We start from the raw sequence: 26,962 nt of genomic DNA, 5'->3' as shown, positions 1-26,962 counted from the left end.
GTCTGTACCACCTTAATAAACTATGGTTAAGGCAAATCGTCTTGTGCTTAAGAGTCTACGTGAAAGTTACAGAATATATGTTCAGTGCAGATAGATATATAGTGTATGTAGTTATATAGGTATACATGTCATCCAAAAATCCACAACATTCCCTCCTGTGGTACCTAGAGGTACCACATCAAAGACCCCATGAACAAAGAAAAACAAAAATCATGAAAACTAATCCACACAACACACACATAATACAAAGATGGATTATATGGCACCATATGTGAAATTGAAAATAATAAAATTAAACAATTAATTCCCAGTGTTGGACTTCAACTTGGTCAGCCAGCAAGCAATTAATTTATATAGCACTTTCAGAACAGTGCTGTACACTTGACATGCCAGAAATGATACATTGAATAAGTTAAAGAAAATAAAGATGGAAAAAAATATCATAATTAAAATGACATTTAAAATAATAAAATTAGCACAAATAGCAAAAACATAAAATAGTATAAAATGATAATTAGAATTACATATAAAACAATAAAATCAGCACATTAGATTAAAACAATAAAATCAGGGTCATACTGTGTCATATGCCAAGGAGTAAAAATGGGTTTTAAGTCGTGTTTTAAAAGTGGACAGTGAAGGGGCATCTCTAATGTCTTGGGGCAGATTGTTCCACATAGGAGCAGCAATAGACAAGGCAGTGTACCCTCTGAGCTTTCTTTTGGACCTGGGTACCTCCAGGAGCAGCTTGTCAGCTGACCTGAGAAACCTGAGGCGTGAGTAAGGATGCAGGAGCTCAGAGAGGTAAGGTGGGGCAAGACCGTTTAAACATTTAAAAACAAACATTAGAATTTTAAAACTGAACTCTAGAATATACAGGCAGCCAATGGAGTGAAGCAAGGATGGGAGATATGTGTTCTCTTTTACGAGTTCTGGTTAAAAGTCGTGCAGCAGCATTTTGGACCAGCTGTAGACGAGAGAGAAGACACTGACTAACTCCAAAATACAGTGCATTATAGTAATCCAAACGATTACTGTTTCAAAATGCGGCCTGGATAAAATAGGTCTTACCGTTGCCAAGACCCTTAAATGATAAAAACTGGACTTGACAGTAGCCCTAATTTGAGTGTCCAATTGAAAATCACTGTCCATCTTGGTCAGGTGCAGTGTCTTTTTCTAAACAAATTTCTTAGTGTGGGCTATGAAATGTCCCTTCAATGTTGACATTTTCTGTAGTCAGCTTCAAGCTTTACTCAACTTGTTTCCCTCTTTCAGTCTCATATTTCAACCAATTTATGAGCCAGAGAAAAGTTTCTCTTGGTGTTTCTTGACTGCTGGATCTTGCATAGCTCCGAAGAATACTAGAGACAACTTGGTCCTGCTCTTGATTTAGGTCAGCATGTGTGATGGATAGCAGTTAATCTTACACATTCCATCATTTAGGAGCTGGTTTTGGCACTGGATGGCTCCACATGGGCTGTAGGATCTGCACTAGATTCAAGGGCTGTTGGATGTGTCATTGTTTGGCTGTCTGGAGCAGTCTTTTTCACTTCGTTGTCCCCTCACACCCGTGATCAGATCGCCGGCAACTGCTCCAGGCACCTCTGTATCTCTGTCTGTTATTCAGATGCTGTTTCTACCTGTAGAAAAATATCCTTGCAGACTGCATTAGTTGTGTTCACAGTTCCCTCTGTACCTATACAGGCACTTTATGAGGACTTATCTATGGACCTCCGTGAGTATCCCATGCAGTGTTGCTTTAGTCCTGTTAGTTTGTGACTGCATGCACCTTAGTACCAAAGTTAGTATTTGTACCCAATTGACCTACTCACCACTCTCCTTAGCAACATCACCAACTGCTTTATTTGGTGAAGGACTTTGAAATGTTTGTCCCAAAAGCTGTTATACATAGAAAGCTTTGCTTTTCTTTACATAGCTATCAGTTTAGGAAGTATCTAGTAAAGCTGCCACAAGATTACCTAGAGTAGCTCACTTAGCTAGCTTGTCTTTATTTAGCTATTAAGGTGTCAATTTCCTGGTGACCAGGACATTTAATCACAGTCACAGCACTAGGGAGCTTTAGGGCAACTACTTGCTGAGTGCTTGCCTCTTTGTTCCTAAATACTATTAAGGCACATGTCACATATATATGCTGAATTTGGATAAACATTAAATCTGTTACATGCTGCTAATTCATAATTCATCATTAGCGCTTTTAGCTCTAAACGTTATGTTGTTGGCTGAATGGCTGATCAAACCTCCATTGCTCTATAACAGCAGAATCTAAATTTTCAAAGCTAAGTTAGACAATGCCACATAGACCACACACTTCAAGTTGGCAGTAGTTAAACCATCACTTAAAAACCATCTCCTGACCAAGCGGTCCTAGCCAATTATAGGTCAATCTCCAACTTTCCTTTTATCTCAAAAATCCCAACTAGAGCCGTTGTAAAAAAGCCACCTAAACATCTGCAAAGGAAATGGTTAATTTAAAGATTTTCAGTCAGGTTTCAGAGCTCATCACAGTACAGAAACAGCTTTGGTGAAAGTTAAAAATTATCTTCTTAAGGCCTCTGACCATGGATTCATCCCTATGTTCGATACTGTTGACCATAATATGTTATTAGAGAGATCAGAGCATCCTGCAGGCATTACAGATACTGCCCTGCAGTGGTTCAAATCATATTTGTTCAACAGACTCCAGTTTGTTAATGCAAGCGCAGAATCCCCTAACACACACATGACTAGCCATTGAGCTTCACAAGGTTCTACTCCCGGACCAGTTTACGTTACACATGCCTATTTTAGGTAACACCACAAAAGGCACAACATACCTCTGCAATACTGATAACACCCTCCATCTCATCTATCCATGAGAGGTTGACTGACAGCACACACCAGTCAGTGCAGGAATGCCTCCAGAAAACAAAGATGTGGATGACCTCTAACCTCTTGCTCCTAAACTTAGATAACACTGAGTTTATTGTACGCTGTCCTAAAAAACTCTTAGACATATATGGTAACTAACCAGATACTCTGGATGGCATTACATTGGCCTCCAGTAACACTGTGAGGTTTCTTGGAGTCATTTTAAACCATGGTATGGACTCCAATTCACATATTGATGACTGCTTTCTTTCAATTCTGCACTATCACTACACTTAGAAACATCCTGTCCCAGAGTGACGTTGAAAAACGAGTTCACGCATTTATTACTTCTAGGCTGACCAACTGTCCTTTGTTATTATCTGGATGTCACACAAACTCCTTGAAAAGCATTTAATTTATTTAATTTGTTATAGCATGAACACTGATAGGAACTAGAACAATAGAGTATATTTCTCCTATTGGCTTCTATTCATTGACTCCTTGTTAAATCTGTAATTTAATTTCAACATCCTGCTCCTATAGTACTATATCTCTCCATTATAACACTTCACCCTCAAACTTCAGACTTACTAGAATATTTAAAAGTAGAATGGGAAGATGGGCCTCTAGTTTTTAGGTATCTCTTTGGGGTTATTATTAGTTATTAGTTATTATCAATCTCTGGTTCTCTTCCACAGCATCTCCTTCTCATTCTCTTCGTTTGCAGCAGATGGCCGCTCCCCCCTGTGCCTAGTTCTGCTGGATGTTTCTTCCTGTTAAAATGGAGTTCCTTCTTCCCCCCTTCTCCAAAGTTCATGCTAATAGGGGGTCAGAAAATTGATTGGGTTTTTTAATGTTTTATTATTGTAGTTAATCCTTATATTATAAAGCGCCTAGAGATGACAGGTGTTGTGATTTTGTACTGTTTAACCTTGAGTTGAATACAATACAACATGACAGCCTTTGTTTTTAAAGTAAAGTAGCCATAGAAAAGCTAAAATAGCTGTATTGGACTAATCATACAAATTTTCTCAGTCATGCATTTCAGTTTATAGAAAATAATCATGGACCTTGTTACATATTTGGGCGGTGGACTCTGAGGCAGACAAATTACTTCACACCCCATTTTCCTCAACTTGAAATAATACATGTAATTGGTATTATGTTTATAATACACCTGGATGGCTATGATAAACACTGAGATCTCCTGACAAACAAGTAGTACAAATAGGAGGGTAAAAGGTCTACTTCAACAGTTTACAGTTTTGTATTGTAATAGGTCAATAGTTGCTCACTTATAGAAGTTTAATCATGCTACATTAACCCTGCCTTACCTTAATCTTCTCAGTTTGCCCCATACCAATGAAATGTTCTCCCTTTCCTCTTGATTGCCAAGTGCCCGGTCAGACTGCATGTCCCTCAGTGCTTCAAACTCTACCTCTGCACACTGTAACTAGAATAGAGTTATTTAGTCATGCAGTTTTTGATACAGTATGCATTTGGGCAATTTAAGTACATCAATCACCAGACAACTGGACCCTGCCACACACGGGAAAGAAAATTTATGCCCCATTTTTCTAATTTGGGGATTGCTCACAGTTTTTATGTGGAATGAGCTTTTAGTCTCTTTCCCTCCAAATTATCTGAATTTAGATTTTATCCTAAATTGTTTTGTTGGTTTATTTGTTGGCAGAGTTATCAATTTAGCTCTGGTAAGCTTTATGTACCCCCCATTTGCTAATGCAGTTAAGATAATGACAGTATGCTTCTCGGTTTCTTTCACCTCCACACATTCATTCATCTTTTTTCTTCCTTTTGAAAGGAACTACAAATTGATCACACTCCGAATTACAGCACTGTGGATGGTTTAGTGCTGCAAGTAGCATCCTATTAACTAATGCTTTCTATTAGCTTCAATACATGAGCAGAGGTAGCTGCCACTGTTCTATATGTAGCAGCACTGAAAAAGATAAAAGACAGATTTCACATATCTGTATACAGATTCATACCTTTGCACACATTGACACCCACCCCCAAGAGAAGCGTACCTGGGTCAGAAAGAGCAGATATCTAAATTTCCCATTTCTTTAGAAAGTATAGTGCTACCGGGGATCCTGAGTTTCATCAGTACCCCAGCTTTTAGTTAATCCCCATGTGTACTTCTTATCCCTTCAATAATGCAATGTTCGTTAGGTGTCATTTCTGGATTAATACTTTCTTTAAGTTTAGTTTATACAACTATACTAATTTACCTGCCCCATGTTTAACTGGGGTTCTAATCCTATCTGTGTATTTGTTCTAGTGTCAATAAAAGGCATGTCTGTGGCTTTTACCTATTAAACTGTTCCTAAACCGTCAATAATATTTTAATGTAAGCGTGTTAGTAATGAATATGTCTTTAATGATCTCCTGTCTAATGTTTACATGTGGCCTAATTCCTATTATTTGTGTTCTTTTCCTATTGGGAGAGTAACACAAGGGGTGGAGCCCAGGGATTTAAACTTATTAGTTTGTTGGGAGCATTACTGATGCAGCTGTTTCATGTGGTTAACTGCAGATATCACGCATAGTTAGGCAATAGTTCTTCCCTTCTTAGTCTGCAGCTTATCCATCCTTTTCCAGGTTCACATATTTCAAAGGAAATATCAATCAGGTATCAGCTGAAGTCCATGTACTGAAGATTTCTCTTGACAGTTGTTATCATGCTGCCCACATTCCTCTCGGAGTTCTTCAGAGAAATCCACACAAGGAACATCTCAGAGGCAGACTGTGCTGGCTCTTAGAGGACACAAAACGTCGCTCCGCAGCTGGTTGATGAATACGTCAGCTAACTAAAAGTGTGTTTTCATACACTTTTCCAGCCCTCTGCCGTTACAGTCTTCCATTAGACTCAAGGAGATAGAGCAGCCTCTATCTTAGCTTCATGTGGATCTTCTCTTGGATGTCCTCTTACTGCATGAAAGCCCAGGAACTCTCTGGAATTCCTAGGCTTTCCTGCATGACAACCATTGGATGTCATCATCTGGCTGACTCCTCCACGCCACCTTTCCACAGGCCTTATTGGTGGCATAGGCCTTCAGAGTGCCAGTGTTGCTCCTTTCCACAGGCTTTTGGCCTGCCTTCTTTCACTGGTGTTTCTCCCCCTCAGTTGGTGAGCTCCTTCATCTGTGAGGAGTTATTTCTTTTTCTTCATAACAGGAGAGTCATTATTTCGAGTGTGTGCATACATCAGTTAGTAAGTAACTGTTTTCATTTGTTCCAGTTTTTCTTCTCTGAGCTTGACCTCATGTTACTGTCTTTTAGCTTATCCTCTTCTTTGAATTCTCCTACATAGCTTCCTATATAGCTAGCTCTCACTTACATTTTCCCTCTTTCACTTACAGTTTTCCCTCTTTCACTCACAGCTTTCTTTGTCCCACTTGTCTAATCACCCACACACTCTACAGCTCCTTAAACTGGCTTCCTACATCTCTGACTTTCTCATGTTTTACTTCTTCTTGGCTAAGCCATAATCACTTTTCCAATATCATTTTACTTCCAAAGGCTCAACTTTAGATTTTTCCTTTTTGCATTTTTGATCCATGTGTTTTATTTTTAATTACCAGCTTTTAGTGGAACAAAGGCTATGTCATCCCCTCCAAACGCTGCTCTCGTGTACCTCCACCAATTGCACGATGCACACTGCTTATTCAGGGAACTTTGTGTTTCTTACTGGCGGCATGATTTATACCATATCTGCTGAATTTTATTTTTTTGTATAGGATCAAACAAGATGGTAAGGGCTTTATTATTATACAATAATTTTCTTTTTTTCTGCTGAACTTTCCTGTAAAGTGACAAGATGCAGCTGACCCTGTAACCATTCAAAACCCCGATTCCTGAAATAATTGCAGAAAAATTGCAATAATACCTATTGAACTTGACAAATTAAAAGAAATAATTATTCAGTAGTAATTTTGCATACGTGAGTTTTAATTGCATTGGATTTGCTAAAGACAGCATTTTGCAAATTAGTCCTTAAACATATAAAGTGCAGTTTATTTATTCATTTACTTTCTTGGCCGTTAAAAATCACTCTGATATTGCTGGACTCAAAAATGTAAACACTTCCTCCTTCATTCGCACTCAAATAGATGCCTCAGCGAGCAACATGGGGTTAGTATCTTGCCCAAGGATACTTGGCATGTAGACTGGAGCCGACCGGGCTTGAACCACCAACCCTGGTTGGTAGGTGACCTGCTCTACCACCTGAGCTACAGCCACCCACTTTGGACAAAAGTGTCGGCTTTGATTCATCTAGCCTGTCTTTGCCGGTGGACCCTCACTGGGAATCCCAAGTCCCCGCGTTACTTGCTAGGAATTTATCACCATATTATCCCAAAGGCCTAAACAGCCCATCTACCGTGTAATTCATTTGGTTAACCTAGTTAGCCTTTGTCAACTTATCAACCTGAATGAATGACTAGGTCTCCAGCCGTAACCACCTAAGGGGGCCTTCAACTTCCTCTACTTCACAATGCCTATTTTTCAGCCTTGACACCTTAAAATAGCGGGAAAATAAAAACCAAACTCCCCCAACACAGCCCTGGAGTCCAATTCAAGCACAGGGCAGAGCAACCTTTACACAGTTACCCACATTCACACACACACAGCACTCACCCACACTCCTCCGTGGTTCACACAAGAGCTAGTTACAGGAAAAACACACACACACATATGATGCGGCATTAAACTTGCTCCTTCAGTTTCTGCAACTAACATTATTTCTTACAGTGTAACACTTTATTTCTTAAAATAACAGTGACCCTTTGATTAAAGTCCTTTCCAAAGCTAGGCGTAATCTACTTGGTGCCTAGGTGGGAATCCCCCTTCTGCACTCAGACAACACCAACATTCTGCAGAAATAAAACTTTGCTTACGTTGATGTTATGGCCATGTGGTGTCCTTTGATGCGCAAAAGCTTTTGGCATTCCAAAAGGCTCCCAGCAATCACCTTAATTCCTTGTCTCTTCGTGGTCGCCAATTTTGGTTGCAAATTTTGAAGCCAACATGACAACCTTATCCCACCAACGATGTGGAGATCCAGCGTTTTTAGATCCAACTGAAATCCATTCACTCAAAAAGAACCTCTGGAAAAGAGTAGAATTCTTGGAATAGAGTTTAATATACTGAATCGTATGGACAGCAAGAAAGTACATACAAAGAACAGCAAGACAACACATAGCAAAGCAAGCAAAGCAAACCCCAGGGTGTAGGGCCTAAAGCACAGACAGCAGAGGCATACAGAGACAGACGGAAAGAGAAAAGCCCTGGGGTGTCCTCTGGTCCCTTAATATAGGGACCAGTAACCCCGCCCCCTGCTGCTGAGTAACTTTACACTTGTCCTCCAGCCAGAAAAAGGAGGTTCAGGGTCAGGTACCAGCCAAAGGTCCTGGCCCGGGGCCGGTCAGGACTCTGGCTAAGGGCCATGCGCAGAGGGGCACCCTTTGATTAATCCTTTGCTTTGGCTTATCACAATATGTAATGACACAGGCAAACGTTGCGTTGTGTTAGTCCCTGGAGCTGCAAAGTGAATTATTCAGGAGAACTCACCCCAGCATTAATGGTCCTGTTGCTGTACCATCTTAATAGAGCATGGTGAAGGCAAAATGTCTTGTGCTACATGAAAGTTACAGTATATATGTTTAGTGCAAATCTATAGATTATAGTCTATATAGTTAGTGTATATAGTGTATGTAGTTATATAGGTATACATTACATATACATAGGTATTACAGCCATTGTTGATATATGAACTTCCTCAAGTCTGCAAGCCATGGACTTCACCAGAGCTGAGGTTCTTTCATGAAGGTCCTTCATGCCTTAAGTAGTGCTGCCTTATTGAAGCTCGGTTGTTGATTTTTCTGCTCTCTGTTAGGTCTTCTTCTAGTAAGACACATGCTCAGTTGCAATTGAGTCGGTTAATTTATGACTTACAACAAGCAAACAAGTACTGAACTGAAACTTCTGGGATGAGAGATGAAACATCGTGCTTTCTTTCCAAGCTCAATAGAAAAGCAAACCAGCACATAAATCTACTCAAATCTACTTCCTAGATGTCTTCTTGGGCAGTAAACTGCCAATTATAAATTTAAAAAACAGAAACGTAGTTAGAACTGTACCAGAATGTAACATTCATAAAAAAAAATCTTTTTTTAAGTCCCCACATTATAATGGTTATAATGACAATCTAGACATTAAGACATTTTAACTAATTAAGTCATGTTAATCTGATTGTTCAAAAGGGTAAAATATTGTATACTCTCTTTCTATCAGAATAGAATAGCCCTTTATAGTAGTGTGATATAGTGTGATAATAGTCTGAATAGCCCTGAGGAAGAGGCTGTTTTTGAGTCTGGAGCTGTGGAACCTAACTGTGTGTTAATAGACCTCTCTGCATTGAATCATACTTGCTATTAATCTCTGGCTCTCTTCCACAGCACATCTTCCTCCTCTCACCCCAACTGGTCGCAGCAGATGGCCACCCCTTCCTGAGCCTGGTTTTGCTGGAGGTTTTTTCCTGTTAAAAGGGAGTTTTTCCTTCCCTCTGTAGCCCAAGTGGTTGATCATAAGGGGTCATATGATTGTTGGGTTTTTCTCTGTATGCAGGGTCTGCCTTACAATATAAAGTGCCTTGAGGCAACTGTTGTGATTTTGCGATGTATAAATAAATTGACTTGAATTGAAAATTGAATAGGGACCTGGTTGACCTGAGGTGCTGTCCAGAGGGCAGTGGGCCAAACAGGTAGTAAGTGGGGTGCAATGGGTCACCTGTGATGGCCTGAGATGTCAGGGGAAGGGTGGTCTCAAACCGAGCAAAGAAGGTATTCAGCTCCTCTGCTGGTGTCAGGCTGACCTTTGAAGTTGGAGAGGGCTTGGATGCCTCTCCACACCTGGTGGGGGTTGTTGTCTGTGTATAAGCTCTCTATCTTCCTCCTGTAGGCCTCCTTGTACACTGTACACATGATCCGGTGTCCTGTCCCTCAGCAACAATCTGGATGCCCTTTGGGTGTTCTCGCTGCGGTTTGCTGATGACAAGTTGGAGGTGGTTGAGTGCTGAGCTAACGTTAGCATCAAGGGGGATGTAAACAACGGTAACTACGACTACCATTAGCTCGCCAGGTAGATAAAAGGACCTTCAGTGAAGGGACATGGCTTCTACTGTCCATAATTCTGCGGTTATGGCACCAGTCCTGAAGAACATAAGCACATAGCACCCCGCCTCTTCCCCTACCAGAGTCTTTGTCCTGCTGGTCCCTGTCCTGGTGGTGTAGAGTCTAGCCTGGTAACTCCACTGTGGCATCTCAGAATTGTGGATGGTAGATTGTAGCTCCTTCATTTTGTTTTTGAGGGATCTGACATTGGTGAGGAAGATCAATGTCCATGATGCACTTTATTTTAACATTCATGTTTTTATTAAGTAAACTGACTGATTCTTATATAGTGCTTTTCTGGTGTACGTGAGCACTCAGACCCCCAATTCAACCATTCATACAAGCACTTTTTTGTACGCCTAAGTGCTTTTTATCCCACAATTTCATAATCCATTGAACACAATGAAGAGCAACTTGGGGTTCATTATCTTGCCCAGGATACTCTGGGATGCAGAGAGTGATTAGTAGATGACCTACTCAACCTTTTGAGCTAAAACCTCCCCTGTGGCCGAAAGATTATTTTTTATTATTTCTGCCTTTTATTCGATAGAAGCAGGACATTGTGGAGGCAAAGAGTAAGGATGACATGCAACAAGGTGTTAACTATGAGCTAGTACAGAATTAAGAAGAAGATCAGACTTGGGCTACGTCTACACAAATCCGGATAAATATGAAAATGGCGATTTCGTCTAAAATGGTGTCCACACTATTGTTTTCAAGCGTTTCCAAACAGTTGTTCATCCACACTGAAACGATCAAAAACGCTGCGTTCCTGTATTGCGCATGGATGAAACGTAAGGCGATTCGACCTGCGTTACTTCTGTCTGTCGTTTATTTATTTCACAGCTCTTTGAAACATCGTGGCAAAATGTCGAGGAAAAGCATCGTGTTTTTTAATGGACTGACAATGAGGTGGAGTTGTTGCTGCAAGTAACACAAAAGCACAAAGTTGCAAAAGCGAGTGAGAATTAAAGAATTTGAAGAAAATCTATCTGGAGCGTGTACAAACTGATATTAATCTTAAACAGGGCTGTCAAAACTGAGAGCAAACAAAACAACTGCTGTATAATGCCTTCCGCTATCTAATTGGTCACATGACTGCATCATATGCCTAAAATGCGTCATCGTTTTAAAAAGTCTCCATTTACGCAGTCTACACTGCACTGTGAAAACGGTGTTTTCAAATGTATCCGCTTTGGAGAGCGTTTTTAAAAAGCTTCGTTTTCCTTGACCAAAAACGCAGTCTCATTGTGGATGGAAGGCCAAAACGGCGAGAAAAAGATGGGTTTTCAAACGAAAACTTATTAGTGTGGACATGGCCTTGCTAAATATTCCTAAGTAGGTGTGGTGATATACTGTAAACGCAGACACTTCTAAAAAGAGAACAGCAGCTTAGCTAATAAGTGCTGGATTTAAGTCTGGAATGGCTTTTAAAATATTGGTTAAATGGCTCTATTGCTGCTCCTCTTGTAATTTTATTTTTTTTTTGCATATTTTTTTTTCTTAACCATGAGACAAAATGATCCTAAAGTTCATCTTTTTGATAGATGATCTTTGGCATACCCCCACAACACCAGCAGAATTTCATTGGCAACGTAACAAATTACACTGATAATTTAGGTAACATCACCTTCAAATTATTGCTTTACAGAAGATGGCTTTAAAAAGTCGCAAAGTAGTTTAAAATTTAAGATCATTAAATAATTATTGATGAAGCCTTTTACAGGTGCACTTTGCACTCTGGTTGCATCTTACTATAGTCAGTCACGATAATTTGCCTTCACTGACGTATTAAGTTGGGCAAATGTTAAATTGAGTAAACATCCTTATTTACCAAGACTATGAATACCTGTCTTTTCCACCCTGACTGTGAAAGATCTAATTTGGGGGGTGTGTCTGGTACTGGCTTGCCTCACCTTAGTTTTTCCACTGGGACTATTGATGAGGATTTATGTGTTCTTAGCAACACTGTGTACCTCTCTCTGCTTCCAGAGACTGTGTTTGGTTTGCTGTTATTACAATGTATTTCACAAGTCCTGCTCAAATACTCCAAATCAGGAAGTAAATGGAAAGCAGGATGTGGCCTGTGCACAAACACACACACGTTGTTTTATATACTTGAATAACAAGTACAAAAGATGATTTTGTCCTCATAAATGTCATAAACACTCCTGTCTCTTACAAGAAGAATGAGACATTACACTTTGCAAACAGTACAAACCACACTTTGTGGGAAAGAATGTTCTTTAGAATGTTGTGGTAGCCATCCTGGTAAAGATCAAAATTATTCAGAAAATTTTAGAGCTCCCTAAAGGGGGAGTAGAACTTTAATAGGATTTTGAATTTATAAAGCAGAGAAGAAAATTGTCAATAGTAAATTAATTGGTTCTTATATAGTGATTTTCTACTCTACCTGACCAATTCAAATCGCTTTGTACAGCTTTCCTCATTCACCTATTCACACCCATTCATACAAGCACTTTTATATATGCTTTTTCAAAATGGAAAGGCAAACCTAACAAAAATTTTGACACAGATTTTACAATCACTGGTATTTCTAGATGTCTAGTGTTGATTGAAAAACAGCTCCAAAATGAAATCTGTCTTAACTGGGACATTACTCGAGTTGAGGATTTTGCATGTTCAAATCAACTTGAGTATCAGTATCCAGAGTTAGTTTTGTCAGTACCTATTTTGAAATAGTAGTTTCAAATGATCAAATCTTACCAAAAAACTGAAAACTGAAACTAAAAACATTTCTTATTTTACTGAATTTTGCACACCACACCAGCTGCCTGACAATATCTGTGAAGTTGACATCATTGCCACAGTGTAACCTTCATCCATCCATCCATCCATCCATCTATTTTCTTCCGGTTATCCAGGGATAACCGGATAATCAAATAATTGGATGGCCTGAGGATAGAAGGTCCTCTTGAGCCTTTCTGTTTTTGCCCAGATGGTGTTGAACCTTCTGCATGATTGCAGAAGTTGGAACAGTTTGTTGTTAGGATGGAACGGGTCCTTCAATATCTGAGCTGCTCTGGACCAACATCTCCTGGTGTAGATGTCCTGTAGGGAGGGGAGAGCCGCCCTGCAGCAGCGTTCTGCCCTACGGATCACTCCCTGATGAGCTTTTGTCCTTCACACAGCCGTTGCCATACCAGTTCTGTGAAGTATGTGAAGTTCTGTGTAAGGATGCTCTCCACAGCACCTTTATGGAAAGTCCTGAGGATCACTGGAGAGATCCTGAACTTCCTCAGTTGTCGCAGATGGTACAGGAGCTGCCTAGCCTTTTGGGACTGGACCTCAATGTGAGCAGAACATGTCAGGTCTGAGGAGATGTGGACACCGAGATACTCTCCACTGGAGCTCCGTTGATGATAAGGACTTTTAGACTCTGTGCTTACTCCTTCTGAAGTTCACCACCAGCTCCTTGGTCTTGCAGATGTTCAGCTGGAGGTAGTTGTCCTGGCACCACGATGCCAGATTCTTCACCTCATCCATGTAGGCCCGCTCATCATTGTTGGAGGTGGCGTCCAACACCACTGTGTCATTAGTAAACTTCACAATGGTGTTGGAGCAATGAGTGGCCACACAGTCAGAAGTATAGAGGAAGTAGAGCAGTAGCGAGAGTACATTCTGGACTATTGTCTGCACCCCTGCTTCTGTGGCTGGCTAGAGTGATCTTCAAATATTGCCTCCGCTGGCTTCTCCCAGTTTGCGTGGAGCTACACCGGACTGATCCAGGCTTGGACTGTTATAGCCACCAAAAGCAGTGGTTTGACTCGCGGGGTGCCAGTCTCCAGTTTACGCTGTGTGTGCGTGTGTGTGTGATTTCTTTTATTAAAGCTATTAAAGATTGAAGTTTTAGTTTTTTATGATATGTAGCGAGCTTGATGCTCAGTGTCCTTTTATTCTTTTAACGTGTTGTTCTGTGTTTTATTTCAGTGAACGGAGGACGTGCCAGTGGCCCTAGGACCTCAGGTGGTGGGTCGTTTTCACGCTTTTGTTTGTACAGCACTGGGTGCCAGCCGTAGTGATTTTCTTTTTGTGTGATTTTCTTTTGGGTCCATGGCTCCAGGTTCCATGGTTGTTTTATTGTACCTTTAGGACACTGTCAACCACGACGCTACATTCAGTGTTTTCTTAATGTTTCATTTTATTATCAGCAGAAATAAAACTGTATTAATATTGGAGCCAACCTGCCTCGGTGTGCATCCTTGAATCTGTGCGGCCTCTTTTATTCACTATTTTTCTTAAATATATATTTCCTGGGGATGAAATTCCACTAGGTGGCGTTGTCATTTTTATTAGTTTTTATCTAACCCCACCGACCAATTGGTCACATTAGGAATGAGGAAGATGGCGTTGTGGTCAGACTTTCCAAAAGCCGGATGTGAAACAGCTTTGCAGCACTGCCTGTATGGTGTGTAGCAATGGTCCAAGATTCTGTCCCTTCTCGTTGGACATGTTGATGAAAATTAATCTTTGTTAAAGTCCCCTGCTACAATTAGGGCTGCGCCTGGGTCCTTGTTTTAAAACAAACTCAGCATCCAGGAGAGTAGAAAAGCAGTATATAAGAATTAGTCAATTTATCATTATATACTATATATATATATATTTCTAAAGTATTTCCTCAGATTAAATTTGTTGTCATGTGTTGCTTTGCATTTTTAATTACAAATGTTGCAGATAGCATTGCAATTAAGTTTTTAAAAATGTGTATGCCCTTTAACATATCACAGTAATGAGGTCGCATGGTCTCACTCTCTTTCTTCCTCTAACTAAGATGTGCTCTGGTTTTGTGAATCAGTTTTCAGTAGTACCAATTTCAATAACTTCATTAATGCCAATCTCAGTACAGTGTTCCCTCGTTTATCGCGGGTGTTACGTTCTAAAGATAACCCGCAACAGGTGAAATCCGCAAAGTAGCGAACTTTATTTTTTACTATTATTATAGATGTTTTAAGGCTGTAAAACCCTTCACCACACACTTTATACACTTTTCTCAGACAGGCATCAACATTTTCACACATTTCTCTCTTGTTTAAACACTCTCAAAGTTCAAACCAAAATAAGTCCAGTATTATAGAATGAAACCAAAGATCAAACCCTGTTTTCAGGTCCAGAACATGGGAAAAGAGCAGCTGCGAGAGAATTCAACATTAATGAATCAATGGTATGGAAGTAGAGGAAGCAAAAAGAATGAGTTGAGTAAAGTTTGACTTATCTGCCTGTTTGGTTTGACTTAAAGCGCCTTATAATCTTTGACGTCGAGACTGTTGTGTGTGTTATCTTCTGCTAGCGAAGATTTATGTAAATTTGACAAGCTGAACGCATTCTGTACTGTACAGGAGACACGGCATGAGATTGAAAATGGTCTAGTCGATCAGGACGCAGAACACAATGCGCTGTAAAAAATAATAATAAAAAAACAAAACATGCAAAATTGCACTCAAAGAAAAATCCGCGAAACAGCGAGGCCTCGAAAAGTGAACTGCAATATAGCGAGGGACCACTGTAATTTCATTAGTCCGCTAAAAAGTACTGACTTCGGTACCCACCCTGAGACATCACCAGAACTGATACTTAGTATACCTTTCAATACCAAAATTCCAAAACATTTCACATAAATGACAATTTCAGAGAGGCCCATCAGCACCATGGCTGAAGATGCCTTTGTGTCAAAGTAACTGAGGATAAAACACAGAAAAATATGAAGGAGAATTTCCTGGCCTGGCTTTCTATAGTACATAACCTTAAAAATATTCAGCAGTAGAATAAAAACAGAGGAAAACCATGACTCAGCATATGGACATTACTTGATGCTGTTAACGTGAAGCAGAGCAAAGTTACAGAGGTTTTATTAGAGACACAGCTAAGCATTTTGCAATTTGGCATAATTTTAAAAAGTTTAAATTTCTTTGGTATTGAACAGCAGAAATGAGGCTTTCTTTTTTCTTGAAAAAACAGCATCCGATAGTGCTGTAAACAATGGTAGACTAGTGGGTAATAAGCAAGCAAATAATACAGAAAACAGAGATTTGAGATGGGAAACTGTTGTTGAAGTGCACTGAGAGAGTGTGCAGGAAGTGTGATTTATTTATTTATTTATTTTTAATTGTGGTGGAAGCAAAAGTAAGGAAAAGAAATCAGGACAATGTTTATGTGAAGCGAAATGTGAAGCGTAGTTTTGATCTTCTTTTGCTGCTGGTTCACTCAGTTTTGGTTGGAGAGTGACAAAACCTGCAGCTTCAGAATCTGTGAGCTGGCACATCATTGGTGCTTTCACCAATGACGTCGTGTCTGTGTATGTGTCATCGGGTGAGAAAGCCGACATCTCACTTATTCTGATGCGTCGGGTCTGCGCTTTGTGTTCACGTCTTTTTTGGGGAATTCGTTTACATGTTCTCATTTACTGCTTTAGCTGTTTGGTGGTTGCTGAACTAGTTTTGTGAGGTTGAACCTGAGATTCTGGCATTTCTGGCAAAATATTTAAAAATAGATTCAGGATTTTAATGAACTGATATTGCTTTATTCAAGCTAAAATTGACTTTAATCAGAAAATCGATTATCAAAACCCACCCCTAGTGAAGAAGTTAAAATAGTGGACAGCTACAGGTATGTCTGTGAAGGTTCTCAGTCATCCACAGCTACAGGTACTTGGGTGTTCTGAATGATAGACTGGACTGGGAACCAACAGTGATGCTGTGTACAAGAACGGGGTAAGCAAGATGCTCGAGATCTATCAGTCAGTGGTAGCAAGTCTGCTGTGTTTTACTGACTTCTCTGGGGGCAGCATGAGTCCCAGAGATGCCAGCATAATCAACAAATTAATCTGCAAGGCTGGGCACATCATTAGTTAGAATTTGGAAGCATTTGAGTTAGCGAGGGGCAGGAGGTCCCTAAACAAATTGCTCTCCATCATAGACAACCCATCACATCCGCTCCACTCCACTTGTGACTCCACTCTCCACCCAACCAATCACTTGTAACAACCATTATTATGGCATAGCACTGCTAAGTGCCGTAGTCATTACAGTCAAACGTGCTGCTCCCCTCGCCCCTGTTTTATCAGAGAGACCTTACCCTTGTAAGGGTTGGCACATTACCCCAGCGATATGATAAGATAAGAGCTTTATTTACCCGAGGGAAATTTTTTTTGTCATGAACATGCTCACTGCGGCGTCAGGCAGGCAGGCAGGCAGACCAAGTATAAACTAGAATAGAATACAATAAAATAAAATAAATGGAACAGAATGCAATAAAATAAAAATAACATACCTATCAATACAAGTGACATACGTCGTGCAATGAATAAAATAGTGTAGCAGCATATAATAGGAGAATGAGACAAACATTCAATCAATAACATACAGATGAACAATAGTATTGCACAATTGAGTAAAAGATGAAGTTACATTAATATTAATCCTAAACAGTCATCTACAGAGCGAGGAGGAGTTGTACAGTCTTATTGCCATAGGTAAGAAGGATTTCCTGTGGCGGTCAGTTCTGCATTTAGAGGCAATCAGTCTTTTGCTGCGTGTGCTCCGATGGCCCATAATGGAGGCGTGCATGGGGTGAGAGGGGTTGTTCATGATACTGAGAAGTTTTTTAGCATTCTCCTCTCAGACACCTCGCCTAAGTTCTCCAGTCTGACATCCAGGACAGAACCAGATTTTTTAACCAGCTTGTTCAGCCTGTTGGCATCATCTGTCTTCACAGCACTGCCCCAGCACACAGCTGTAAAGAATACAACACTATCTACCACAGAGTGATAGAACATGATCAGCATTTTCCCCACAAACATTGAAAGACCTGAGCCACCCAGTAGGAAAAGCCGACTCTGCCCTTTCTTGAAGACAGCATTGGTGTTCTTGGACCAGTCCAGTTTACAGTCAATGTGTACCCCCAGGTACCGGTAGTCCTCCACAACCTCCACGTCAGCCCCTCTGATAGTGACAGGGGTAGGAGGAGGAGTATGCTTCCTAATGTCCATGATCAGTTCCTTTGTCTTTGTGATGTTGTTAAGCTGTACATGGTTTAGCTCACACCACTCAACAAAGCTGTCCACCACGCTCCTGTATTCCTCCTCCTGTCCATTCCTGATACACACAGTGGCAGAGTCATCAGAGAATTTCTGCAGATGACATGACTGAGACTTGTACCTGAAGTCAGACGTGTAGAGGGTGAAGAGGAAGTGAATATCAGTGACAATACAAAAGAGGGGTACACAAAACAACAGTAAACAAGACCACAAGCCAAGACAGCAGCAGTGTGACACGATCCTGTAACGAAACACAGAGAAGCAGTCATCAGGGTCCACCCTACTATGCCACATTATAACCCTTAAGAGTCCCACTTACCACTCTCTAAGGGTGATACTAAATGAGCATCTTTCCTGAAGAAATAAAACTGCTCTGCAGTGCTTAGCTGCCTAACGCTCTCGGCCACCTTGGAAGGGGAAAAAATGCCAAATGTCTCTTTGTGGAAGTGAAGCACAGCTGTTTCTTATAAGTCCTCTAATTATCAGCTGGGGAGGAGTGGATGTTCGTGCTGCATTCGCGGACATCACGTAAAAACCAACCTACCCTACTTCACTACAGGGGCAGCAGCTTAATTGAAATGGAGTCTGCCTAGTTCCCTTTTGATTTCATCTGCTGAGAAGGACAAAGAGAGACAAGCTGAGGCCATGTCCACACTAATACGTTTTAGTTTGGAAACGCATCTTTTCTCTCCATTTTGGCCTTCTGTCCACACTGAGACGGCGTTTTCGGTCAAGAAAAACGCAGCGTTTTGAAAACACTCTCCAAAGCTTATACATTTGAAATGGTAAATGGCCTGTATTTGTATAGCACTATACTTAGTCCCTAAGGACCCCAAAGCGCTTTACACTACATTCAGTCATCCACCCATTCACACACACTGGTGATGGCAAGCTACATTGTAGCCACAGCTGCCCTGGGGTGCACTGACAGAGGCGTCAGAGGGGGTGTTCGCCCAGGGCACCAAACAGGCTAGGACTGCCACTGCATGCGCAGTACTGGAATGTAAGCGTTTTGGCTGTTTCAATGTGGACACACAACTCTGTGAAAATGACTGAAAACAATGCCGTTTTCAAATTTATCCGGGCTAGTGTAGACAGCCTGAGGGAGCAGAAGAGAGGGAGGAAAATGGAGAAGATGGGAAGAGCTGAGTGTGGTAATAGCAGGTCAGTCAAACCTATTGAAGTGCAGATTTAGGTTGTTTGCAGATTCAACCTCGCCATCCATCCCCACATCTCTCTTTTGTCTCAGGCCAGTAATGGCCCGCATTCCCTTCCACACCTCCCTGGTGTTGATTTCTTGGAGTTTGCTTTCCAGCTTCCTTCTGTAGGACTCCTTTCCCTCAGCAATCTTGGCTTTAATCTCCTTCTGCACCCATATCAACTGTTCTTTGTCACCATTTCTGAAAGCTCTCTTTTTCTTCTTTCTTGTTCAGTGTAGCTTTGATGTCTTTGGTTACCCAGGGTTTATTGTTGGGGAAGCAATGAATGTTTTTTTGGGGAACCACAGTGTCCACACAGAAATTAATATAATCTGTGACACAGCCTGTGAGAATGTCTATACTGTCCCCATGAGAATCACAAAGAAAAAGTGTGTGTGTGTGTGTGTGTGTGGGGGGGGTAATTTGGTCCCACCTTCATTGTTGTGATTGGTATGAGGGTAGGGACAGGCTGGGGTCGTTGGGGGATTCTTTAGGAGCGTCTGCCTTGGAGGGCTCAACCCGGGGTTGTGGTCATGACCTGTTACGGGCTCTGGTGGCTTTAGATGATGGTTTCCTCGTGACTGCGTGAAGTGGGGCTGGGGGAGGGTCTGTGCTTATGGATGTGGGTTACTGTCCTGGTAGCCTGGCTGCCCCTGGGTGGGTCTGGGGTTCTGTGGGTGCTCCGTCTCCGGGCTGGGGCCCTGGCTGGGCCTTGGGGGCTTCGGCCCTGGTTGGTGTGTCGCCGAAGTTGTGGGCGGTTGGGTGCATGGGGGCTCAGCACTGGCGCGGGGGGCCTCCCGTGCATCGAGCCAACTGGGGGGCTCTTCAACTGGTGGGGAGGCTGTTACATCCTTGCAGAAGTTCTCTGGTCTCCAGGAGTTCACTCTGCAGGTCGGGGAGAAATAGGAGAGGTGGAGAATGAACTCAACCTGGGTGTCTATTGTCTTGTGTAGTCTGGGAGATGAGTGGATGATGGGGTGGGTGCAGTTTTCTCTGTGGTGGGGTCGGATGGGCTGCCCCGGACTCTGTGGGGCTGGGCGGTGCTGCTGCTGTGGACCCCGATGCGGATGGGCTTGGGCCCCCTTGCCCTGGTGGGTCAGCTGGGGTCAGCAGGGGAGCTGGAGGGGACACTTGCCCCTCCCTTCCTTACCTCTCCATCTCCAGCTGCCTCCCTCTTCCCGCTCCACCACAGGGGAGGTGCTTCAATTTTATTCCACAACTTAGACATCCACATTACTCACACTCTCATAACACATACATATTGGACCTTGGGGGTGGGCATGCTACACAGCATCCAGAAGACCGTCTGTGTATACAACCTCACCTCTGGCGCCGGTGCCCACCTCTCAATTTTAAATACATGTGTACGTTGAGGGTTCTCGGGAGGGGCTATGTGCTAACCTACCTACTCCTCTCTGGTAGGTAGCTTCATGCCCTCCTGGGTTTTTAAATGCACCTTAGAACACACATGCATCAACACTACATACGAGCGGGCGGAGGGAGGTTTGGAGTTTCACACACCCCCATTCTCTGTTGCCCGTGGGGGCGGGGGGGCTGGGAGGAGGAGTTGGCCATCCGATTGGGGTCTGGAATACCTCCCTGCTACTGTGGAGTCGGGGGCGGTCTGCTTGTCTCCACCCCAGGGAAAAGGGTAACACCTCCTAGGTCTGGGTGTAGTTTCCCCCTCCAGGGGCAAGGGTACCTAGACCTGGGGTATAGAGTACGCTTGGGGAGTGTGATTGTGTGTACAGTGTCTCTCTATGTCTGTCTCCACGTTGGGTGAGTGCTGAGTATTTGCATATGTGTGCATGGAATGGATGTTCGTATCTGTGTGTACCTGTTTGTCTGTGTCTATATGTCCGGTCGGGTATTAGACGCCACCTCTCTAGGGACATCTCAGGCCCTCCAAGTTATGGAGACCTATCTTCCCCCACCACTCCCCCTGCCGGTGGCTGACGCTCTCAGACATCGGTGCGTTGGTGGTTCTTTGTGTCCGGGACCTGGCATCCAGGTATGCACTGGCTCACTCCCGGTGGCTACTTGTCGGGGCCTGGCGCCTGTGGCTCGGTCGGGCCCCTTCGGGGGGTGGGGTGCCCTCGGCCTCTGGGCCTGGGGCTGGGTCCACTCTGGCACAGCTGGCTGCCATCGGAGCTCACGGGCACGTCACTGCAACCCCCCTTGCTTCTGCTTCGCGGCTGCTGGGTGACTCCTCATCTGGGGCTCTCAGCTCTTTTCGGGAGAGTAGCACAGTTGCCCCTCCGTTGGTCTTCCTTGGACTCTTGCGCTCTGGGGGTCTCTGGATGTCTAGAGCCTGGATCTCCTCCATACCTGCTTCATGCCCTGGAGGACAGGGCTATGGCTCCCCATACCCTCTAGCAGATCGTTACATGAAGGAACCTTTTGAATACAAGCGCGCTCATGCTCACAGGTGTACACACAGGTGCTCATAGACACAAACTACACCTTTTTTGGCTGCTACCTCAAAGCACACTGTGCTGTCGATCTTATGTGCTGCACAATAATATTCAATATTTAGTATTTACTGTTATATACACATAGATTATCACGATGATGTTGTTTATTATATTGCTGTCTTTTTTGCTTGTTTTCTCTTTTTTTTCCTCAACAGGTGATCCAGGTGACTGATATATCTATGTATTTTTTGCCCCCCCCCCCCCGCCCATTTTTTTTTGTGCCCTTTATCACCGTTCCTCTTCCCCACTGTTTTTCTTTCCCACCCTCTCTTTCTTTCTCCCTTTCCTTTTCCCCAGTCATGTCTGTCCCGTATGTAACAGCTGAAAATAAAATAAAATAAGCAATAAAAACAAAGGTCAATCAAATAGACCAATATGGCAAGGCCAGGATAGTCCAAGTGGTATAGTAAATCCGTTACGCATCTTTCTTGGCCTTCAGACAATAATTCTGATGGCAAAAGAACCAAACGGAACAGGCTGCAAAAAAAAAAAAAAAAAAGGATTGGCATAAAACAGGTCCAGTCTTTTATTGTCTCTGGTTTTGCAGTCCACATATTTCTTGAACGTAGGTAGAGCCATGGAGAGGTTTGTGTGGTTAAAGTTGCCCATTACAGCCACAAACGCTGACGGGTTTCGATTCAGGAAGTCCGCTGTCGCAGAGCTCATGATGTCACAAGCCTGTGCCGCGTTAGCGTCAGGGGCGATGTAAACAATGAAAATACTAACAAGGGAAAACTCACGCGGTAAATAGTATGGTCAAAGACCGACTGCTAACAGTTAAGTGTGTTTATTACACGCAGCCATCCTCACCTTAACATGACTGGGGGAATACTAGCGGTTGTTAACATAAAGAGCAAGTCCTCCTACCCTCTTCTTCTCGCTGCTTCCAGGGTTCCTGTCTGCTCTCACACACATGAATCCATTTAGATCTAACATCTGATCCGGGATGTTTTTATGCAGCCACATAACACTGCATTTTCGGAAAACTTTCTCTGTCCTTGTTAGTGTCACGAGCTCAGTGGCGGTCCTAGCCTGTTTGGCGCCCTGGGCGAACACTCCCTCTGGCGCCCTCCCCCCCCCCCCCCCCCCACACACACACACACACACATATGAAGAGAGAGAGAGTATGCATAGTATGCAAACGGCTACTAAACAGACATCATAATTCGTCATACAATGAGAACAGAACAAATCAACAATTGACACTGACTAATTAATATTAAAATCTGTAACATAATGTATTGTTTGGAGTTTAGTCTGTTACTGTTACTATTTTTAACATTTCTTCTTGGAGGAACTGTAACCCAAATAATTTCCTTAGGGATTAATAAAGTATTCTGATTCTGATTGTTTCAGGATGACCTTCCATTATCCAATGACACATCTGCTTACCTGTATCTTTTGCTCGTTTGTCCTTGTAGGAGCCATAATTAAATGTATTGAATTTTAATGATCACTGGGTTTTCATTTGTTTGGTTGCTGTGGTGATGTGCAACGGGAGTCACGTGGGTGCTAGTGGTGACATTAAGAGGGCGTTGTCAGTCTGTCTTTCACTGGTTTGATTTTGACAGAGAGGAGGGCTGGGTAGCCGTAGTTTTTGTTGATCGCAGCACAACGAGTTTCCCCTTGTTGCATTAGAGCCTGTGATGTTTTAAGAGTTTGAATCGCGAGCCGATCACATTGCTCTGTAAACTTTTCAAGCACTTTAATGAACAAGCAAGCAATTCCACCTCTCGCATTATTGCGTAAAGTTGACAGCGCGTCAGGTAAATAGGCAGGCTCAATTCCCGACCTCTAGGGACTGTGGAAGGCGCTACACTCCTCCTCTTCTTTTCTCTTTTTTTTAAACTTTAAAAACGGGTTGTGTGTGAGACTTTAAATCAACAAAATATAAAATATACATTTTAAATTGTTATTGATCCCTTTACCCCAAGTCCTAAAGTGTATATTTATTTTTTTACTCTTAAATATTTATTGTTTGTTTACTTGCTCTGCTGTAACTGGAGCCTCGTCGTCTCGTCTGTCTATATAGGGCTTTGGAGTTGACATCACGCCGCAGTGCATTGTGGGATCGCGGCGCCATGTCAGAAGGCCACAAATCAAAACAAACACACTGTATTGGAAGCAGGACTGTCAGAACCATGCTTAAAATCAGCGCAAAAGACAAAGGGCTGTATCGCGAACGATTGCGCCCAGACGCCAAGAGACGGTACATGGAAAAAATAGCGTGCATCGGTAATGTGGTCCCGTATGAAAAAAGGCAGTGGAGCGGAAACCCAGACGACCTGCCGCCCTTGTCCTATCCCGATATCTTCGCGTACCTTGTCTGTGGAGTCGGCGCATACACGGCGAATCATTTTCGGAATTATAAATTCCTGGAGGCGCACATCTAATTCACAAACGGTTGGGTACAAGATTTGGCCATTTTTAAGCCTCCAATTTGTGAGTACGTTGACCATATGACCAAGATACAGCCAGAGGTTGCCAGCTGTGCGTTACCATGTAAATCGTTTGCATTTCATGTGTATGTACTTGCTAAGTACATGTCAACAGATCTTGAATAAAAAAAAATAAACATACTTTTCTTTGATGTTTCATATTTCATATGCTGGTTTGCCTGCAATAATGCCAAATAATACGCTACTCCGTCAACATGACGTGGTTCTGCAGCATCACACATTAGAATGTTTTATCTAATTATCTATGACCTCACCGCATTCAAAATAACACTAAAAGCCTATTAAGAGAGATATGAATTTATTTAGAACTCACTGGAAAGAAAATGCCGCGAGTAAACCAACAAAAAATTGGGGATGGCAGAGAACTGTATATCCTCTCGCCTGACCGCTGCAATCCAAGCCTGACGTCTTCGTTTAGTAATATCGGATACATGAGGTCCCTCCCGTTGCCTCCAGGAGGGGAAACGATGAAAAGAGAGCCCTTTTCCCAGCTTCTTGCCTTCCCTATCGTGTGATCTAACGTTGCAACGCAGCACGTACGAACCATAGCTGACGTTTCCGTGTGCTTTCTTTGGCCTACTGTCATGGCGGGAGGGGGCGTGGCCCCGCTCCTGTGAAATCACGCTACAAAGCCCTATACTGGACTGTATGTAGCGCAGATGACAATAAAGTTTACTTTGACTTCAGCAGCGCGCAGGCGCACCGAGGGCTCTCGCGCTCACTTTTCGCGTATAGAATTTTGAAAAAACATCGGTTCAAATTATAAGTCTGTATCATGATGTCTGGTGTTTTCGTGTTGTTGGTTTGTTTTTATTTTGTTTTATTTTGCGAGTTGGTTAGATGCTGCTCCAGCCAGCCAGAGAATCCCCCGCCCTCTCCTCCCTGTGCCGCAAGCAGCAGGCGCACCTCACAAACGGAGGGCGCCCTTACTCCCAGCAAATGGGCGATAGAAAACCGATCGGTGCCTGTGACATTCCCAATATGCGCTGGCATGACGTCGGGGCAGCATGAGTACGAGCTATTTTTTTTTTTTTTTTTTTGCCGATGCCCGTGATGCCGCCCCCCACCACGATGCCGCCCTGGTCAACCGCCCGTGTCGCCTGTATCTAAAACCGCTACTGCACGAGCTCATCCATTTTATTTAGCAGCGTTCTGACTTTACCAGTCACTACTGACGGGATAGCAGGACGTAATCTTTTTCTCTTCAGTCACTGTGCCTTCCCGGCTCTGCAGCCGTGGTAACTCCTCACTGCAGGGATGTTGTGCTGAACGCTAGTGCAGCTAAGGTGCCAAAGTCCCAGCAGCTGATCCCAGCAGCGCAGCGTGGCATCGCGGTCATCTCAGAGGAGTTGTAGTTTTTTTTGGTTTGTTTTTTGAGAATTACTTACTTTTTTGGAGAATTACTCCAAATGAATAAAAATTACTTGCCTGTGCAAATATACAGAAAAGAAAAACCGTACTCAGTAGAAAAAGACAAAAAGACAAATAAATAAAAGAAAAACAGAAGGAAAGAAGAAATAGCTACAGAGCATGCCAGACAGGCTGCCATCATCTTCATCATCTCCTGGACCTGCAGATGGAAGGCTCAGATATTTGTCCCTGGATTTTTCTGCATCTATTCATTCTGACCAAGCTGACAGGACGCTGAGCAGGAGCTAACATCTCCAGCCAAGCTTGGGCCTCCAGCATTCAATGGAGACACAGGAGTGCATCTGAAGGCATGGCTTCAAGCTGTGGACAGCTACAGATCGTCACTGCATCTTACCAACACAGATTTTGAGTGAGGTGCCCCACTTCCTCACGAGAGAGCCTAGTGAATGGTTTAGGGAACATTTTTACCAACTTTTTGAATCACTGGTCATATCAGCCAGTAACCCAGAGCGCATTTGGCAAGGCATCCTTGACTGTGTTCAAGCACTGGAGGAGTCACTCCCAACATTTATAGCTCACATGCTAGGTGAGTTCAATAACCTAAGGTGCATGAATAGACTGAACTCGTATGTAAACACTCCAGAGAGAGGTATCAGGTTGCGCTGTACGGCATGCCGGTTGCCTTGGTCAGTGTTGGGGAGTAACGGAATACATGTACCGCCGTTACGTATTTAAAATACAAAATATGAGTAACTGTATTCCGTTACAGTTACTGTTTAAAAAGATGGTATTTAGAATACAGTTACTTTGTTGAAATAAATGGATTACACTGCGGTATTTTCCTGTTTCATATTGTCGCGGGTCAGGATTGTTTGGGTTTTGTTTGACAGCTATGTTCTGTTGTTCCAGGCGGCAGCGTTACGGTTGCCATGGTTACAGGGTGATGCGCTCTCTCTGCGACTGTGTGTTTCCTGGGTGAGAGAGAGCCTTTTTGTTGTTGTTGTGCTAAGCTAATAGGCAGAATGCTACAGGCATAGCCCTAAAGAATGTAGCCTCATGGGCAGTGTAGTCCGTGCTGCAGGGAGAATGGACTGCCATACCCGTTATGTGTCTGTGAGCGCGAGGAGGGAGAAAAAGGAGAGTGGAAAACTACAAGTTGTCATCGAGCAGAAACGGGAGCTGGAAGCATGTAAATATAATAATAACACAAAAGCCAAGAAGAGTGCCTGACGAGCCCAGTTGTAAGTACGCTATTAAGACTCGACTGTACACTGTGTTCGTGTTTTCCTCCGAAACAATAAGTTCCGTTGGAGCAGCCTTTCAACGCCTCTCTCTGTCTCTCGCT

General features: G+C 42.8%; 1 protein-coding gene across 1 annotated transcript in view; it reads right to left on the bottom strand.

Annotated features, from left to right (window-relative positions):
* The window catches only part of LOC134624405 (mucin-5B-like), a 77,737-nt gene extending 67,865 nt beyond the window's left edge, over window positions 1-9,872 (bottom strand). Inside the window, 1 exon segment of the mRNA XM_065471540.1 lies at window positions 9,764-9,872. Within this exon segment, the coding sequence (XP_065327612.1) occupies window positions 9,764-9,872 (109 nt within the window).
* Between the last annotated feature and the right edge of the window lie 17,090 nt (window positions 9,873-26,962).

The sequence above is a fragment of the Pelmatolapia mariae genome, linkage group LG1 (assembly GCF_036321145.2).
Source record: "Pelmatolapia mariae isolate MD_Pm_ZW linkage group LG1, Pm_UMD_F_2, whole genome shotgun sequence".
Classification (NCBI taxonomy): domain Eukaryota; kingdom Metazoa; phylum Chordata; class Actinopteri; order Cichliformes; family Cichlidae; genus Pelmatolapia; species Pelmatolapia mariae.
The sequence above is the reverse complement of the archived record's forward strand: the minus strand, read 5'-3'. Positions and strand labels throughout refer to the sequence as shown.